The sequence below is a fragment of the Fopius arisanus genome, unplaced genomic scaffold (assembly GCF_000806365.1).
Source record: "Fopius arisanus strain USDA-PBARC FA_bdor unplaced genomic scaffold, ASM80636v1 scaffold00226, whole genome shotgun sequence".
NCBI lineage: Eukaryota > Metazoa > Arthropoda > Insecta > Hymenoptera > Braconidae > Fopius > Fopius arisanus.
The window spans coordinates 6,499-26,072 of NW_011887965.1; the positions used below are offsets into that span (position 1 = coordinate 6,499).

Here is a 19,574-nt window from a genome sequence, read left to right on the forward strand (position 1 = left end):
ATTGTCATAAACTGCTGAATGAAAAATCAAAATATAGCACATACTGTTAAATATAATTCATAGTAGCCGTGGGTAATCCGTATGAGATATAGATATCAATTTTTCTCATAATGTTCAGTTTAATTTCCGTTCAGAAAATGGAAATTAAAATGGAAATTCGACTCCATTCGCCTTTCTTCCCTTTACTCCTATCACTTTCATTCTCACCACCAATTCAAAACAATCCCATTCGGAATTCAGAATACAACAGACTCATCTCCATGACTTCTCAAAAAGCACTGCGCAAACACAAATTATGAGTGATTAATTTCACGTAAAATGTACAGTTCCTTTGGAACACCGTAAATATCGTATACCTGACAACTTTATAAAAACTCAAAGCACAAAAAATACCTCACTGATCGATACATGCCGATCATAAAATTAGCATACTTGTGGTTTTTTTTTCCCCCATGTACGATGGAAAAATTTCCAACTTCTCTCACAGTATGCTCCCTTGGCACGTTCATTGGACTGGCAGTGCAAGAGTTAACGTGCAGCATGGGGACCATATAAACTTACCCGCATACAAATTTACAAGGGGTTCGCGTTAAAGCGTCTGATACATGTGCGCCTCTCTCTCTCTCTCTCTCTCTCTCTCTTACACACATCCACACACACTCACACACAAAATATTTTAACGCAAAATACTCTTTGTACAGTGCCTGCGCCCCTTTCTCTCTCTCTCTCTCTCTCTCCCTTTGCAAAACTCGCGGGCAAAAACGCTGTTGGGGAGCTGGTGGTTGTGGTATACAGGGTTATGGTTGTGGCTTAACCACAACTTGCCGTTTGGCCCAGTTGTTGTAACCCCGCAGATAGGATAGGGTGATGGCCATGGGGGTGGCAAGTGGTGGTTCATTTTGGGCAGGCTAACTAGAAATCGTTAATCGTCAGAGGGGAGAATTCGATTAGTCCAGGTAACACCAGTGAGTGACCTGTTAACATTACATCCGCAACCTGAAAATTTTGAGGCTGAATTTGCCGCAGTGACATGAGCCACTGCAACTTTGTATGTCCTCGAGGTACCTTCCATATATATATATACGTCTAACTTTACCAAGTGAAATATAGATAGTTGAGCCTCTTGGGAAAATATAATAACAAACAGGTAGGCAAATAGCTGAGAAATGTTTCATCCACAATTTCAGAATCCAATAGCATCGAATTACGTGCCAATGGTCTGACTGTATCTCGACACAAACTACTTGGCCACAAACCCCGGCCAACAAACTGCACTGTTAATCATGCATTTTCACCCATCACCGTCATTATGTCATTCTATTGGTCCGAGTGGACGATCGATCGATGACTTTTGCCAAGTGTAGAATTTCCTTTTCTGGGGATAAACGAAAAAATAAAAATAAATAACAGGTCGCTGAGAGGGGACGGATGAGGATGCTACAGGGATGATACAGATAACCTGCGACACGGAGGAGTACTCGTCCATTCTCCCAGTGGACAACAAATAGAATTGGCAGTCATTTTGTTGAGTAAGAGGAGAGTTTGTCAGGATAGGAGAGACAGAGAGGAGAATGACTGACAGAGGAAAACTGGAGTGAGGTAGAAATTTACTCAGAGTGGAAAGTTTTGCACGTTCATGTGGCTTGGTGGCTCAGTCGCCGGACAAAAGGCGCTTGTTGCATTTCGTGTAGATGGTTTTCACAAGAGTAGAATCACAGAATGAGAACAAAGCTGGTAGGAGTTGAAGGAAAGGCTGGGGGGGGGGGGGGGAGATAGTTGGTTTTGGTAGGAAGTGGAAGGTGAGGAAAATCTGAAGTGGCTGATTCGATGAAAAACTTTTAATCGGACAAGTTCAACTCCCCATGGTAATGGAACACGTGAACGTGATGAGTTGAGGGGCTGAGAAACGAATTGATAGAAGAGCAGACGAGTGCTCTTTTCAATGATTCTCGTTTATTGACGTGGAATTGTTGAGGGAAATGAAGAGCCGGTCAAGAGGATCGACACTGGGCATACAAACACGAACTAGTGGGGCCATCAAAGAGATTCAACACAGGGAATTATATACCCCTGACATAGTTACTATACAAAATATCTCTGGTTTGTATATATACCATGTAGACTGCCAAGGGTCTTGTCGTTTAATTAGCAGGAGGTATTGCATATATAAGCATCTACTCGTATTGCCCGGTTTTCCATTGGCTTTAGTTTCCTCTCTCCATTCTACCCTCATCGTACACCAAACTAAATTACCGTCCAAGAGCTGAAAAATTTTCGAATTACGGCGTAAAAGCCTCCCTTTCCCTCTTGCAAATCTTCTCCACCAATGGTCTTACCCCAGCCATCTTCATGATTTATTTTCCTACCTCATTCCATTCACGCTGGCTACAGGAATCTCATTAGAGAGTCAGTTCTTGGGATTAATTCGTTCGTACCGTCACTCTTAGAAAAATATTTCCTCGACCGTAAGGGGGTTAAACCTAATAGGCTGTCATTCCTTTGAGATGAGGATGTCACTGGGGTATGTGTGTGCAGGCGGTACTGTTTAACCGGAATTTAAAAATATACTGCAGTTACGATTTTACGATCATGTGGGTAATATCAGAATATATGGTTAGAATGTTTCCTCATGTGTTCAATACTATTCCCATGAAGCTTAACTGCCGGCTCTATCGCATACCCATCGTATATCGCGGAAACACAGCAAATCAATTTAATGAGACAATCAAGTTGACTTAACTCAAACAAACATGTGTATTGACGCAAGTATTTATTATTTCTGATTGCAGCTCGGTTTTTTCACGTACTACACAGTGTCGATGGGTGAAGTTAACCCATCCGGTCCGGTACCAATTGACAGTGTATTCATTTATCGTCCTGACAAGCGTCTTGAGCTCTGGAGATTCGCATTCTACATGTTCCTTCACGCTGGGTAAGTTGGCTCTTAAAAAAAAGATTAATTTTTTTCTCCTCCACCGTTAAAAAACTTTTGACGATCAAATTATAAGTCCACCGTGCATCCTAACTCCATCCACCACCATTGGTTGCATAACACGAGAGCTCTTTCTAGGACACTCTCATAGTCAGTGTATGTGAAAACCTCAGTGTTATACAGAGGGGGGAAAAAAATCCCCGATGTCTGGAAGTATAGAAGGAACGACACCAAAGTCGTTGGAAGAGGAACTTGCACGAGCGGAAAGGAGAAGACGGTGGATGAAGAAGGCTCTACGTTGCGCACGACGCTTTTTAAATTATTCATGGTGGTACAGAAGAGATAAGGGGGAAGAGACTCCATCCGGCGGTCTCCTCAACATTTCCATCTTTATACCCCTATACACCCCCTCGACCCTTTTTTTCTCCCTCTCTCTCTCTCTCTCCTATCGTTGTTGGTGACGTGCGTGTACGTCCCAGCACGATAAGTACACGAATCTCCATCAACAGTGTCTCACCTTGTACCCCATAAATTTTTCCTACCTTATTTTTTTTACATCACCTTGAACAATTATTTTATGCATTATACATCGAGGGTGATTGAATACGAATGTAATTAGTAGTGAGTTTATTTTAGTTGGCTTTTAATTGAGTTGAAGATTTGAGGAAGGAATACATTAAAATACAGTTGTTGGGCAATCTCGAGGAGAAATCTTCACTTATTCCAATAAATTCTCCACTCAAGGTTTAATGGAGAAAGACTGAAAGCTTATCGTGTTGTTGGTACGAAAGCTCTTTAGCTATCTCCCTCTCCTTAGAATCTTCCGTTTCGTTATTGAACTTTACTCGATATTCACCATCATTTGTGTAAAAATTACCACGGATAAATCGTCAACATCTCATAAGCGTTTCTGTGGTGGAAGGAACCGCTTAAACATAACACTGTTACTCACCAGAATTTCCTCAGTGGCTAGAGAGAAGTCAAATAAGATACTGCATATATATGTATATGCCTGAGTAAATGGAATTGAAATTTCTCCCCTCATCTACGAACTACCCCTAGAGCTTTTAGTAACGCACTCCATTTGGATGATTGCGTCGTTACTTGCATCGACTTCTATCCCCTCAAGTTTTATCATTAAACCCTGAACAATTAAACACGTATGTTTGTCAACAATGTTCATCTACATATTACAAGTTCCAAATGTCCCATGAAAGTTTTCCTTTTGAATTTACATCTTAAAATTCTACATATTCCTGTGAAAAAGAATTTATAAGTTGGAAAAAAAAAAGGGAGGAAGTTCTTATAACGATTCTGAAGGCCACCTGAGCGTTGAAACGATAAGAAAAGTTTGGGCAACATCTCAGCGATTCGAGGAAGCTCTGACGAACAACTTGGGTGGATAATTGACCCGAGTATGACAAACTCAGGACGAATATAATTCAAAATTTTATTCGTGACGGGAATTACTTGGGTTTACTGAAAAAATTGTGATGCGCGTAGGGAGGGGAAAATAAATTGAATATCATTGTATAATTTTTCTGCGCTTTTGAATTTTCATTTAAAAATTCATGTTCGGGGAAAATTCTAGGATGTGATATAGAATAATGAATGATGTGTTGATTGTTTAAATCCACAAATTATTAGATATTTACAAAGAACTTTTATTTTTCCCTGCTTTCAGATGGCTCCACCTGCTGTTCAACCTGGGGGTACAGGTGGTCGTGGGACTACCCCTGGAGATGGTTCATGGGAGTTTCAGAATCGGGGCGGTGTACATGGCTGGTGTTCTAGCAGGTTTGCATATTAAATTATTAATTGCCATTCATGTCATGAGCATCATTATCATTCCATCAATATCCATGGAGCTACAAAGGATAATTACTGATGCGAATTATTTTCGACTTCATTGACCAAACATTATTATTTCTAATGAATGCTTCGTCATACTCCGAGAATTGAGTCGACATAGTACAGTATAAAACATTTGACAGAATTACTGCATCATTAAACGGCATTCTAATTGTATCCTGTGTGAAATTTTTCTCATTATTCGGAGCAATCAGTGTTTCCCAAATGACTGAAATTTGCCTCGATGAAATTCAACAGGGACGATGAGAAGAGGGAAGGGAGTTAGAGTTGTATTTCGTTACTGCTGCGCCTATATATCACGTTTGTTGAATTATTAACGCCTGATTTAACTGTCCACTAATGCACACCGTTAGTGAGACACAAGTGGGCGGGATAGTGTACGCTTGTACATTCAATAGCTATTTGCATAAATCCGATTGGAGCCAAATCCTCGCGTATTAACGTTCATGAAAGTAAAACGTTGCAAATACGAGGGTAACAGAGGGTGGATGGGTGGATGGGGGCTATGAGTGTGGTGAATACAGAGAGGTGAGACGGTAAGGGGATGTGAGGGGGTGAACTAGCATGAATAATAAACGATGGGGAGTTGTGTGTGCGCAAGGTCGCGTCGAGAGCGGTTGAAAGATTATATTCGCAAGGTTGAGCATGTAGGTGTATGTATGTACTTGTGTATCCGAGGAGCCACTTCCTGGGATATCTATGCAGAATGTATTTTGTAGTATGAAAGTGGGTGGATCCGTGGTCCTCCTTCTCTCGTAATGCCTCCAGTTTGAGGCAGACAGTACGGCTGGGCTGCTTTCTCTACGCCTCGTCTCTCGTCTCTTCCAAGTCTGTGTAAACCTTAAGGGCGCCAAAGAGACACACCACCATCGGCTCGTAGTCTCATTTCACTCGGGACTCGTGTTAACATGAGATGTCGGTGGTGCGGGATTAATTCGTATGCATTGCAGCGTGCCACCGGGATTCGGGTGGTTGCCCTTATACGACTGGGGTTAGAGTCCGCTCTTGAATTGTTTGAAATTTTGGGGGGAAGGGAGGAAGGTACTAGATTTCTTGACAATTCATCACTAGTTCTTGGTATTTCAATTCTTTATTTCTTTCATCTCGCGGAAAATTTGCCACTCGGAGGAGAAATTCATCTTCTCAATGGGGAATTTCAGGTGGATCGACAGGCGATTGACGGGCTCTTGATTCATGGAAAACTCGGAATAGAAAGCTCGTCTAATTTAAAAAACGTATTTTTATTACTACGAAATTTATGGGGTCGGGGGAGGAATTGAATGAGAAGGTAGCATCGAGCCACGTTATCTCACTGGGTGTCTCTACTGGGAGTGACACGACTGTATTCGCTCGACCGTGAGCAGATCTCCTCTACTTCACTTGTCGTCGTTGGGAAGGTTCCAACGTAGCCAGGCGAAGGAACCCAGTCAACTTTAAACATATATACTACTTTCTTTAGCCCCTTTTACCCCAAACCCACTCCGTAGTCCTACCGTTTTTGACCAAAGAGAGAGATAAAACAATAGTCTCTCCGGAACCATCGCGTGTGTACGGATGAACGATTCATTCAGGAATTCTTTTCATTTCCGGGTGGGGGAACAAAAAAAATATTGAGAATGGAATGAAAGAGGAGAGAATGAGGGCACTTTTGCGATCCGTTTCCTCATGTCGTCACGGTAACAATGGCGATGAGAATCACGGTTCGATGAGTGCAACGCACTGTGACCACATGTATGGATTTGTTATATGAATGTGTAGCCGGGCTACGATCACTTCCGTTTGTTCTATTTTTGTGCGACTCACTTTCTAAGATCTCGGGATTGATAGGGGGAAAGCCCCGTATGTACAATTTCCATTGTTCTCGTAAAATAGTCTGTTATCAAAGTCACGCGCCAGCGTTTGCGCTACTGTATACCGCGTATGTTTTTCAATGTTGCCGAGGTGGGAGTAAAAGAGATGATTAGGACGTGAAGCTGATACATCGGTATTATTACTTTTCCAGAAACCCATGCGTATTCTATATTAATGCATTTTGCACAGAAAGAAATTTATATTACCATACGCTCGATATTACTGGTCATCCTACACGATCCTCCACTTGTATCTCAATGCATGCGAATTCCAATCCCCAGAGAGAAAAAAATTTCACGTCAATAGATTTCACCAGTCATTGCAAATGTGCACAAGACAACGGTAAAAAAAAACTCTGCAAGTCTCGATACTCGTTCCAAAAAAAAAAAAAAAATGAAAAATACAAATAAAAAGGGAAAAAGGCAAAAAGGCAAAAAATGCGACTTCACTCGTCAAAATCCACTGTTAGAATCGAAGGATTCGACCTAACACTGAGAAGTATCCCGTATTTTTATTCTGTTTAACTTATAAAAATAATAAAAATGATTTTTTACTACCATTTTTTTACGACTTATGTAGGAGTAGCACTAGGTGTTGCACTTTAGAGACAAAAATGGCGAGGTAAAAAAGTTAAGAAATAAGGAAAATAAAATGGTGAAGAAAAGCGACGAAGGATTGCTTATACGCGACGACATACGAACGATATGTCGTTACACCCTTTGCAAAGGTGTACACCTCGCATTGAGTATATCTCACTTTGGACTTCTCTCTCTGATATATGAAGTTTTGTATGACTTTCCTGGATGCTCTCATCTGTGTCTAACTGTATACTCTTGATTCTATACCGTCGCGTGCACCGCGTGCATACCTGCCCATTATAGTGTATGCACGTTATCACCGTGCGACTTGAGCCGAGTCACGATGTTGCACTCGTTTCCTACGCCGCCTCTCTCGGTCAACGCCGCTTTTTCCACCTCTCCCCAATCATTTTTATTTCTCCACCATTAATTTTTTTTTTCCTTTTTTTTTTATTTTCAATAATTTTATTCATTTTTATTTACCTCTCTTCTCCACTGACGCACGCAAAAAAACGGAAGTCATTCATTTGATTGAAGAGAGAGATTTGATAATGTAAACAATGAGGCAAAGGGGAAATTGTAATTAAAAATTGCCGTAATGAGAGTGACTCTTCAATGTCCAAGCAGAGGATATTTTTTAATTGGAGATTTACTCTCCTTTAGAAATAGTAAGGTAATGCAAATAGTCGGAGCAAATGCTTGCTGTTTCGGGGTGACATTTGATTTATTATAACTATTTATAAATTCACGTTTGTCAGTATTGGTGGTTCAGAGTGGCCGCATGAGCGACTTTAAAACAGGGAAAATTGTGAGACTGTGGGGAAAAAAATGCAAATAAAGTCATAGTTGAAAAGTGAGCGCGTGCCGGTCACAAGGGCCTCCTGAGGACACTTTTTTGGCCACTCCAGTTCCACTTGTTTCCTCTAGCGTTTAAAGCCTTCCTCATTCCTCTCTAAAACTCTCAAAAATCTCCTCATAACGCCAGTACTTTCATCTCTCCCTTATATTCCGGGCTTTTTCGGGGTGCTCGAGAGTGGCAGTCGGGCGCGAAGGAAATTCGTTTATAACTGAGAAATTTCAAACGCGAAAATTCCGTAGAATGGAAAGGATTCACTCACCAGTTCAATGAAAGAGAGAGAGAACAGGCCACCACGCCTTGTCTTTATTCAGACCAATGGAATTCGTCTGGACTTTCGCATTTCAAACGTCTGGATTTGCGATTCACTTTGCCATTTCCTCTTTTTTTTTCACTCTTCTTTATTCATCGTAAGTACATTTCGCATAACATCGTAACAGAGTAAAGAGAAGAAATTTTACGCTTTGAAAAGTAAATCCAACGAATTGAATGATGAAAATTACAAACATCCGGAAGATCTATAATGACATTCCAGTTATGTTATCATTGCTTACACAATTATTGGCACAATGGATATTCACTTCAGATTTATTGAAGTTGTGAAAACCTCCGGAGAAAAAGAGTAAAAATAATAATACACCGAACCCTCCAAACGCGTGAGGTCTGAATAACGTCAAAGTAGAATGAGTAAATGAGTGATGAGCGATTCAGGGATGACACATTATGTCAATGTCATCGTCCCCCACAAAGAGAAACAATGCAGTGTGAGCTCTACACACAGATAGATCCTACATGAAAGAAAAAATAAAATAAAATAAAAGATGGCAAATAAAGAATGATATGTGAATAGCAGGTGTTAGGGTTATTATCCTCAATCTCTCAAGGATCCATACTACAAACTCATGACGTAAAATTACAGATTGTTGATGAATATGCGACTGGAAAAGGTGTTTCGTATATACAATTGAAGCGAACGCCAATTAGGAGTACTAATTAACGTTGGCGTTGGACGTTTGGGAGTTTACGCGTCGGTAGACAGAGCACCGGTCAGTGGCTTTCTGCTTGACACACGTACCCTATACCGGTGCCATATCCCCGTTGTTGAGAAACAAGAGGTGAATCTCACCTACCCTCTACCAGTGACAATCTCGACAATAATGTGACTACGTGATTTACTCGTGTTTCATTTGGACCAAATAAGTGCTGTACATGCGACAATGTTACGGTGGACGCGGGTGGATAAAAGGTGGGTTGGAAAAGGGGGGTAAGGCGGGGACACAAAACCCAAGCAAACGTTGAACTGTAATTATCTAATACCTAGGAGTGCCAGGATGGAATGCCAGTGCCGAGCTTGTCCTTGCGTGGGAACACCAGAGGGAGAGGAGTACACGCCGATTGCACGTACCATACATGCACGAGTTGTTGTAACACGAGTTTATAACTATACACATTATACCTCTCACCTATCACAAACACGTGGAAAATTCACTCGAGTTGCTGATATTTGTTTGGTGAATCGATTTTCTCATACTCCATCAAATCTCGACCTTTTCACCACCACTAAATAACCCGTTCAGTACTCAATGGCTTTCAGCAAACTACTTTTTTTTTTTTTCAAATTGTTTTTATGGTTTTTGCGGTTATGAATGGGGAAGGGGGAAAAAAAAACAGATGAAAAATATGTCAAATGTGGTAAATCGGTCGATACATTGAAATTCAGAAGTTGATATTTAAAAATTCAGTGAATACTCATTTTTTATAATGAGTAATTACCGATATTTCAACGAGAAGTTTATCTTTTTTTTTTTTAACAGATAAATTTGGCTTTTATTGTATTGAATGAAGGCCCATGTTATCGGTCTGAGTTAACAGTGGTGTAATCATTCAGGATAACAGCAATAAGGGCACGGAATTCATTACGTGTTCAATCAAATTCGATATTTCCCATTAACTCACCCGTACGAACTCATCAATTTTCGCCGTAAAATTGTATACACGACTGAATGAGATGCCTGTCCAAGTGTCATGAATACCATTAGATATCTGGATACCAGAGTTGGCAACCTGGGTCACGCAATAATGGAGACCATGGGCGACGATTCACGATCATTGCTTAGCCCAGAAGGGACGGAAAAGCCAGGGGGGAGCAGATGTACAGGGGACAGACAAGTTTGAGTCACACAATATTCCGATTGCACGATAGTCACGGACCTCCATCAGCTCTCTTCTCTCCATCTCCTTGTCTCCCTTCTCCCTTCCCTCGTAATTCAATCGATATTGGGATCGATTGGGGTCAATTCACCTCCTCCCAGTACAACCCAGGCTTCCAATTTCCATCCTCTTTCCTCGAATGACTTCCGTTAAATTGTACTTGACACTATTTGCTCTGGGCCCTCTATTTGCCAGACACGCGTCTACATCCACTGCCATTCTCAGAATGTGCCCTTTATTCCTGTTTTACAGAGATAACAATATGCCTCGAAATGGCTGCCTTACCTTTTTATTCGCCCCCCATCTCTCTCACTTTTTTTTTTTTTTATAATTGTATACATGTATATAGGTACTCTCGTTCGGGCGGTGATGCGAAGATCCTTTCCTCATTGTTTATTCCCACCACGCATACCAATAACAGAGAAGAGGTAGTAATGAACGAGGCCAGAGGAACAAGAGCCTTTTGAAATAACCGAAACCTCTTTTATGTTTCCTGGGGTGAATTTCCGGTTAGCAATTCCCAATTTATCGAAGTATCTTTATGCTCGGAATATATCATTTTTTTTCCTTCGTACTTCTGTTATTGCTCGGTGAGGGCGTCAGTAATTTGATTATCATAATTATTGGAATAACTGCATGTTCTGGGAGTAGTGTTGAGTTGGTTTTCTCTGTCTGGTGCAAATGAAATTCAACAGTTAAATATTTCTATTTAAAATGGTTTTGATGGGTATACGATGATGGTAGAAAAGGGAGGAAATTTTCGAGCGAGAAAGACTAATTGAAAGAGGCAGATCGTGCTCATACTCATTTCAAATATAATATAATAAGATTAATGTATTTTTCTTCTGTCATATTTGGCCCTCACTTGAATGTAGTGAAATTAATGAAATGCTGTCTATGTTTGTTTCAGGATCACTCGGTACTTCGGTCTTTGATACAGATGTTTACCTAGTCGGAGCTAGTGGAGGAGTTTACGCACTCCTAGCTGCCCACCTTGCTAATGTACTGCTAAACTACAACAACATGGAGTTTGGAATTGTTCGGCTCATTGGCATCTTCATTATCGGTAGGTAATCCATGCTAGTTCGTAATTGCCTTCTCCCATTCCCCGTAGCGTGGAAAATTTTTGAAGGCTAGAGGGTTAAAAGTTTGCCTTGATTCGGGGGTGTGTAACTGAACTTCCGAATCCTCAAAACTTCTCTCACAGGATACACAGCATTTTTAGTATTCAAGTAACACAAATAAGTTGCATCAAATTTCAATCCCCTCAAACCCTTTCAATAAGTAATCAAATAGATTTTCAACGGGAAATATTCTCCAGTGAAACAAAAAAAAACCGATATTTTTCGTTTTTTCACCTCTGCCTATCATTGAAATGTAATTTCTCTTTGATGCAATTGCAATGCCAAATGCCGCCAAATAAAAAAATCCTCGAAAAATTTCTGTCAATTGTAATGGAATATTTTTCATTCCTGACAATAATACACCAGCAAATCTCATTTTACCACATTCACGGAATTCTCCATTCATATCCAGTTCCGTCCCTTTTTGCCTCAAATAGAGTACCAATAACATTGATTCATGGATTTTTTTAAATTAAAAGCTGAGGAGAGCAATAACAATTTACTCTGTAAGTCACTCTCTCTGGCGAGGAGTTGAAAGTATTAGTGAGAGTGAGAAGGGGGGTGACTGGCGCCTGTTGAAATCGACGGTGCAGTTTGCCGTGTCGACAACACTCGGTCGTTTTAGATTTTTGTGATGATAGAAACGAACACCCCAACAGACACTAAAAAGACGATGAAAAAAAAAAGAGGAAAGAATGCAACGACGAGAATGAGAGAGAGAGAGCGAGAGATATTCGGAGATCGTTCGGACCGGATATACGGCGGTCCTGGAGTATAAATCGCTCGCAGAACGCGTCACCGAGCGCGATGTCCGGCTTGTAATGGAAAAAGATAGGATCTTCGGTTGGATGGGAGCAAACGACAAACGAGTGAAAAGGGGAGAGTTTTCTCCCCCTTTACAGAGGTTTTTAGAGAATTCTCACCTCGTCTCTTCTCACCCAATCCCAGCATCTTTTCATTTTCTATCAGTTGGCCCAACTCACCACTCCATACATACTAGAAAATTCTTTTTTTTTACACTATCAACTTGTGTACATTCGGCCTCATTCATTCTGAATCCACGAGGTGACACTTTAAGTCTTTCCTGGTACCTTCGCTTTACGAGGTAACGAGGAACACGTCATCAGAGGTCGGGAAAATTTATAGACGTTGGCATCGAAGAAAATTCAAAGGGATTATTAAACAGGATGAGGAAAATAAATGGCATTGGTAGAAGTGGAAGACAAAAAATGGAGAATTAAAAAAGGGTGGAGGGGTCTCACATTGAGTTCTCACGATACGAATTCGCGGGGGGAGGTACAGAGGCTTATCATATCGGTCTGGTGTAATTAAGTGGCATTAGTCTTGGAGTGTTATTGCAAGAGTGTGAAGATGAGAGCACGGTTTAATTCTATAGCGCATATAACGGAGAGAGTTATACATGTAGAGGTAGAGCTTTCCTCTCTCACTTATCTCCTATTTTCTTCCCCCTGGCATTTGGCTCATCCCGCAGAACCTCCCGGGGATCGCAGAGACTCACCGCCACCCTTAATTCGCGAGGGGTTCGTATTATCGCGTATATATCGGAGAATGTGCAGCAGTAGAGGTAGATGAAAAAAAAGAATCTAATAATGAGTCAATCCCCTTGGACAATAATTGGTGAATAATGAAAATAACGTTGGCCTTAAATTTTGGTGTTGCAGCGAGCGCTGACGTTGGTTTTGCAATCTACGACAGGTATGCAGCCGAACAGATGGGCCCACCTGTCTCCTACGTGGCACACCTGACGGGTGCACTGGCCGGTCTGACAATTGGCCTTCTCGTGCTGAAAAATTTTGAACAACGCCTGCACGAGCAACTACTCTGGTGGGTTGCACTTGGTGTTTATGCTGCCTGCACAATATTTGCAGTTATGTACAATCTCATGCATCCAGATTATCCATGACGTGAGGTTAGCTTCGCGTATGGAATACCTAGGCATACGTAACGCGAAGCTTCATAAAAAGTGTCAAATAATTGGTATTCTCCAGCGGTGTTCACTGGACACGGTGTTGTGGAGAATTAAAGCCAAATAATTATAATTCCATGAGTGATGGGTGAGAGTGGTGATGATGTGGGGTGGCTAAGACAAGGCAAAAATATTAGAGAACAAGTACCAAAGAGACATCCAAGGACGAGAACCCAGTGTTGGTGGTGATGGTGGTGAATTGAGGGGCGGCAAGATGAGCAACACGATGTACGAAAAAGTATGTGAGAGCCGCCGAGTGTTCTCATGGAGAAACGAGAATTGCTCGCTTGGAAGAGTCTGCGCGGGCTGGTCCGGCAACACTACCAAGTGTCACTCGTTTACACGTGACACACAATGTACCCAGAAAATGAAAAAAAGTAAGTAAAATAAAGACGAAGAAGAGGACCTCCTTCGACTGTGAGGGGGACGGGAGAGTCCGAGGAGACAGTGGCAAGTGAATAAATCTCTGGGAATAGCTGCAAGAACGAATGGAAAACACGTGTCGCTCCGCAGCCCGACAAATTGGAATAAACGTGTAAATCGAAAATACGAATTCAATTTCTTTTCCATTTCTGCTCACAGAAAATTCACTCAATTCATCGCCAACTCGTTCTAATTTTTTTACCCAATTCCCCAAGAGCATTAATTTCTTTTGTATATGAAAAATAATGGAGGTCATTTGTAAAAGGATGCATTGGTGTGTGTGCATTTTTTTTTTATTTATTCGGAGACGTCTACACGATCCTCGATACTAAAAGACTGAATTTTCTCGCGAAACTAATTTAATTAATGATACACGTGCGCAAATCTTTGTTTAACAGTCAATTCCAATGAACGTTGGCAGGAGAAAAATAAGTCTCATTTTGTTTTCATTTTTTTTTGTGCCCCCGGGGGGAAGGGATGTATGGATGATAATCGGGTGTTCTCGTACACGAGGGGATAAATTCATATTTCATGCAATTCATTTCTAAAAATACAATAATGCACAGTATGTAAATAAGAATACTATAATTACAAAGATGGAGAAGATTTTTTTTTTGTCAGTGTCAGTGGGGTGAATGATTCAGATATGTGTGAAAGAATATCATTGACAAAGAGAAAAATTAAACTCGAATGTATGCGATTTGGGGGAGCGTCTATTTGTGTACTTTTATCGTTGCGTAACTTCCCCTGCGAATCGTCGTCGCGTGGCCAAGATATTTTCCTTTTCTCGTCCTCCTTTGCCTTCTGCAAGAGTTGAGATCACTGGGAACCCATGTAACGGAATTATTAACGGACACCAATTGTGCACAATGGTAATACACATATATATTATTGTCCTTCGGGAAATATGATTCCCTCTATTACAATTTGATTTTTTTTTTTTTTTTGGTGCACCGAGTATTCCGGTAAACAAACATCCAACGACTTAGAAACAAAAAACACATTACCCTCACTCGTGATGTAGACTTTCCTTCGGCTTCGTATTTCCATTAAACTTTTTCCAATTTTTTCCAGCCTGCAAAGGCACACAAAGAGAAAAGATAAACAAAATATTGAGGCATTCAATTGAAACTTTTGCTCACCGCACGTATTCCCATGGATTCCATTCTCATTTTTGTATTATTGTGTTCTGTAATTTATGTCCATCGTTAAGTTATTACGTCTTCTTGATTTAAGTTATTTATTTAAAAGAGTCACAACACGGTTACGTCCCCGAGTACTGAATTTATCTGTTGCATAGTCGATTTACATTAGAGACAAACATTCCGAAGAAACCGATAAAAATACAGGAGAAAACCCAGTCACAAGAAGAGTTATAATATAATATAATTTACAATTAATCTTAAACTCCCAAACCCAGTGGTTATAACTAGAATAAAAAGTGTGAAATCGTGGCAAATGCTTGAAAATCATTACCAAGAGTGATAAAAGAATGACATTGGCAAATTAATTGAAGTGGGAAATGGATAATAATGGGTATGTACTCATTGGTGCGTAACTCGAGTTCGAGGAGGTGAAGCAGTTTGTGGTAGAACCGCATGGTTTCTCTCCTGATAGAAACCAATGGATGTGCACGCCAATGAGTGGCGCCCAAATTGGGAAGGAACCCGGTACCGCTGACAAAACGAATATAAAAACTAAAAAAAAAGGGTGGAGATAGGTTAAAGGAGCATAGCTAAGGTGGTTAGACTGAACTTGGAAAGATGTGGGAGTGAGGTTTTAGCGGCTAAACTTGCTAGGTAAAACGGAAGTGAATAAATGAGAGTGATGAACGATGCTAGTCAATTAGTACCGACGATGAAGGGTGAGTGGGAGGTCGAAAGGGAGAAGATATCCTTAACGAAACTTCAAGTATCGCCTACGTAATCTACTTGAAAGTTTTCGATGAAAATGAGGAGCTTGTGGTTTTGTGTGATGAGATGAGGAGCAAAAATAAACTAAAAGAGGCTTTTGGTATAAATTCCGTATGAGATGGGGGAAGGGGATTGGTAGAAAGCGGAAGAGAACAGCGGTGAATAAGTTCTGACTGTGTGAGCGCTCCCGAGTAATTACGCGTGAATAATTAAATCTCTACCGCGCTTAAACGAAACAAGAGGTGAAGTGCTGGGACAACGCTTGAAGGATCCTAGTTAGAGATCTCCCCTAGGTAACAACGAAAACCAAATTTTCACAATCAGAGAATTAGAGGGAGCTATATCAATTATTGCTGAGTTGGTTTATTTGTGAATTATCCGGTTCCTCTGATCCAGTGAAATACACTTTTTTTTCACATATTCAAACAAATTTCTCGAGCGATCAATCTGCTTATTTGCAAGCAGCTAAAAACAAATAAAAGATGTATTTATTGATAACAGTATTTTTATTCATCGCTGCGAAATGTCAAAGAAGAATGTGTGAGTCATACCTTGAGTGATGTTTAATACTTTGTATTATCGTTATGAAAAAAAAAAAAAAAAAGCGTCACGAAATTTCCTCACCGTAAATACGTTTATAGTGGATAATTTTTCTATACTAATTGCGCCTATTGTGTTATTATTTGTTACTAGGATGAATTATTACTGTACAGTCAACAGACAGAAACTGTTTGTAAGTGTGCTAGAAAAGTATGTTTTTTATATTTGTGTGTGAGAGAGAAACTGCCACACGATAATATTTATTTATCATTAGTTTATTTATTAAGTATTGTCACGTACAGAGTCGATGGCTTATCTACCATATATTTGTTCATTTATTTTTTCCTGTACAACATCACGAGTTTATTAATCGCCCCGAAAATAGATAGATTTCATGAACGATAATACGAAACGAAAAATTAATGGCAAAATGATTCTCCGTGTAAGATTTACTTGATGTTTATGCATATAAGAATATACATCAGCATATATGCATATCCGATAATGGGTGGTTCGTGATAAAAATCATCAATGTTAAAAGTACAACTGTGTGTCACACGATGAAACAGCGACAGGAATCGATACAGTTTTACATGCACAAAGACAAAAGTTAAATTCAGAGAAAAAGAGGTAGCGTGCGAGTGCGAAATATTGACGATAAATTGTTCAGTGCCTCTCCACCATTCTTTCCTCCCGTGTCATCCCAATTTTTTTTCAACGGAAAGAATGTATAAAACAATTTTTTGCTTTCGTTTTTATGGTTCCGGGACAGTTGGTCAATTGTCTTGATACGAGCGAATAATTTCTACCGATCGGATTTTTACCTTTCTGTGAATAAAATTTATCGTCTATCATTTTGTACCGCTATTAATTTATATATATTTTTTTTTTTCAAAGTTCTTTGTTTGCCTTTTTTTTATATAGAAAAAAATATTTTTTTTAACTTCGTTTTTTGCACTCGCACTGCGCTTTTATCAGTATGGAGTGACGATTGGTATGTGTGGTAAAACTGTACGTATCTCGTTGCTTCGAAGGTGTATTCGAATGGGTTCGAATTCACGAGGGGCTACTCTCATTCAGTGACAACAGGAGGAAAAATAGAAGAATGTTTTTTTTTATCTATTCATCCATCTGTGCACCTCAATTGTAGGAATTCCACAGTTGCAATAGATTCTTTTGATTTACTGCCGATACCAACGACATTTTCCATTTCCTTTTTGTGTTATAAAATCGCCTTTTAAATTTCAATTTGCTTTTTGTTTCTTTTTAAAGACTGTGAATATTACAGATTTTATTGCAATTTTTCGCGGGCCAACATTTTATGGGAAGATAATTCCATATGTAATTGTGTATAAATTGTCTCACGTGTACAGTTACGTATTCATATAAAAAAAAATTATTACAATAATAATTTATATTATATACGGCCAGTCAAAAAAGAGATAATCCACAAACCAAAGAAGTGGAGCTAGTAAAGTCTATCGATAAAAACCGTAAAAAAAAATGTTACAATAATATAAATGCAAAGAGAACAGAACTCGAGTGGTTGTAAATGCGTCGTTGAATTAAGAACTACCATAAGAAAAATTCATCGTAAAATTGAGAGCATCTCGATACGATATTAAAGACAAACAATCAACGCATAAATTACTTATTGTCTCGATGGATAAAAAAAAATTGTTTTGTAAAGAAACATGTTTCCCTCAGAGAATATGAAATGAAGATATTCAGTGTAAGAAAAACACTTAAAAGAAAAAATAAAAGGAAACTATGAATTTGAAAAATCACGAGAAATCATTATAATCCTCCCAATTATTCATACTTTTTTCTTTCAACGATTGAGATACGCAAAGGGAGAAAAAAAATGTATTCACGATGATGAAAAAAAGTATTCGCAATCAAATTTTAACAAGCCACAGCGTGGCTCTCTCCACCCTCGCATTTTTAAAGGACACTGGTGTAATCGTGAAAAGAGAAATGCGACTAGAGGCAGAGATAAGAGAAACTGCAATTTCTCCTCCGTGAAAAATCGCCATTCCCTCCGGCTCTGCCTCTCGAGCTTTTTCCCCTGCCCCCAGTCACAATGAGATTACCACTATACTACTTCATCTTACACTTTACCTTCTTTTTCAGATATACACTTGACATTGGAGCTCCCCTTTTTTCCTTTCCTTTCTTTTTCCCTTCGAATGGAGCCTGCTCTTCACTGCTCTACTGTCAAGAATATCTGTTCGTCATATCACAATGAGAGATTCATTCCGTTTCCATGGTCCATCAGGAATACATCGTCTACCAATTATCCTGTCGTACCACTGGGTAACTTCATCTCGGAAAATATTTGAGCATGACTCAGCTGAGAAAAAAAATTAATTAAATTGGGTGCAATGCCACCGCGAGTTAATATAAATGAGTTAACATTTGTTGTGGAGATTGAAAGTGGAGGGCGGATGAGAGTTTTTAATCAGAGGATTTCTTTGTAATGCGATTGTACTGCGGTTAATTTAAAGAGAAAATTTGGTCATTTATCAACATTTTAAATATTCATATTTCACGGGTTTTGCTTCAAAAAAAAAAAATCCAATTAGAAAAGCAAATTGAGGATGATCAAAGGAGTGGTCGACTGGAGGTGATATTACACTCTAATAAGTCGATAAATAACCAACGGAAAATGTTACCCACAGAGTCGGCCGTCTCTTCATCTTCTGCCGGTACATTGCCACCAAACTGATGCACAATCCATACAGAAATTATTCTACAGATGGCGCTCGATGTTTTTCTTATACATAATTTTTTCAAAATTTGAATAAAGGGCTATAAATAAAAACGAATAGTAAAGTTGTGAAGAAATCTCACGACTAGTAAGATAAATATATATTTCAACCATTCTCATCAATATACAAATTCTCCTACATCATTAAAGAACTACTTAAACTCGATTCAATGACTTAACTCAAAAAATAATTACATCCATAATTCATACCAAAGAGAATTGACTAAAGTAGAGGCTCAGTTCTAGGGGTTGGAGTGCTGGGGTGAATTTTATTTTCTGCGGTATGAATGCTTTTTGTTTTTCAATTGTTTAACTGAAATTTAGCCGACTGCAGAACGTGCGGAAGGGAGAAACCACATCTTGTGGGATTTCAATGGAAAAAATTATTCAATATATTGAAGATATACCACTAATGAAATTAAATTTTTATAATAAGCGCGTTGTCTACTTGGTAACGTGCTTGGCTGGCACGCCGACGGCTAGGGTTCGATCCTAGCCAGCATTCATTTTTTTTTTT

The 19,574-nt window shown here is 39.5% G+C and overlaps 2 protein-coding genes across 2 annotated transcripts in view; one reads left to right on the forward strand and one right to left on the reverse strand.

Annotated features, from left to right (window-relative positions):
- Nucleotides 1–2,789: 2,789 nt before the first annotated feature.
- Nucleotides 2,790–15,632, forward strand: LOC105272635 (protein rhomboid; the record flags this gene model as incomplete). Its single annotated transcript, XM_011314834.1, is given in 4 exon segments — nucleotides 2,790–2,932; nucleotides 4,617–4,729; nucleotides 11,211–11,366; nucleotides 13,107–15,632. Coding segments are annotated over 4 exon segments (654 nt in total), but the record flags the coding sequence as incomplete, so codon positions are not given.
- The window catches only part of LOC105272634 (uncharacterized), an 18,555-nt gene continuing 13,848 nt past the window's right edge, over nucleotides 14,868–19,574 (reverse strand). The window contains exons 6-7 of the transcript XR_892799.1: nucleotides 18,409–18,640; nucleotides 14,868–14,909 (exon numbers count right to left, since the gene is read on the reverse strand). The gene's annotated coding sequence lies outside the window, so the exon portion shown is untranslated. The remainder of the gene's footprint in view (nucleotides 14,910–18,408; nucleotides 18,641–19,574) is intronic.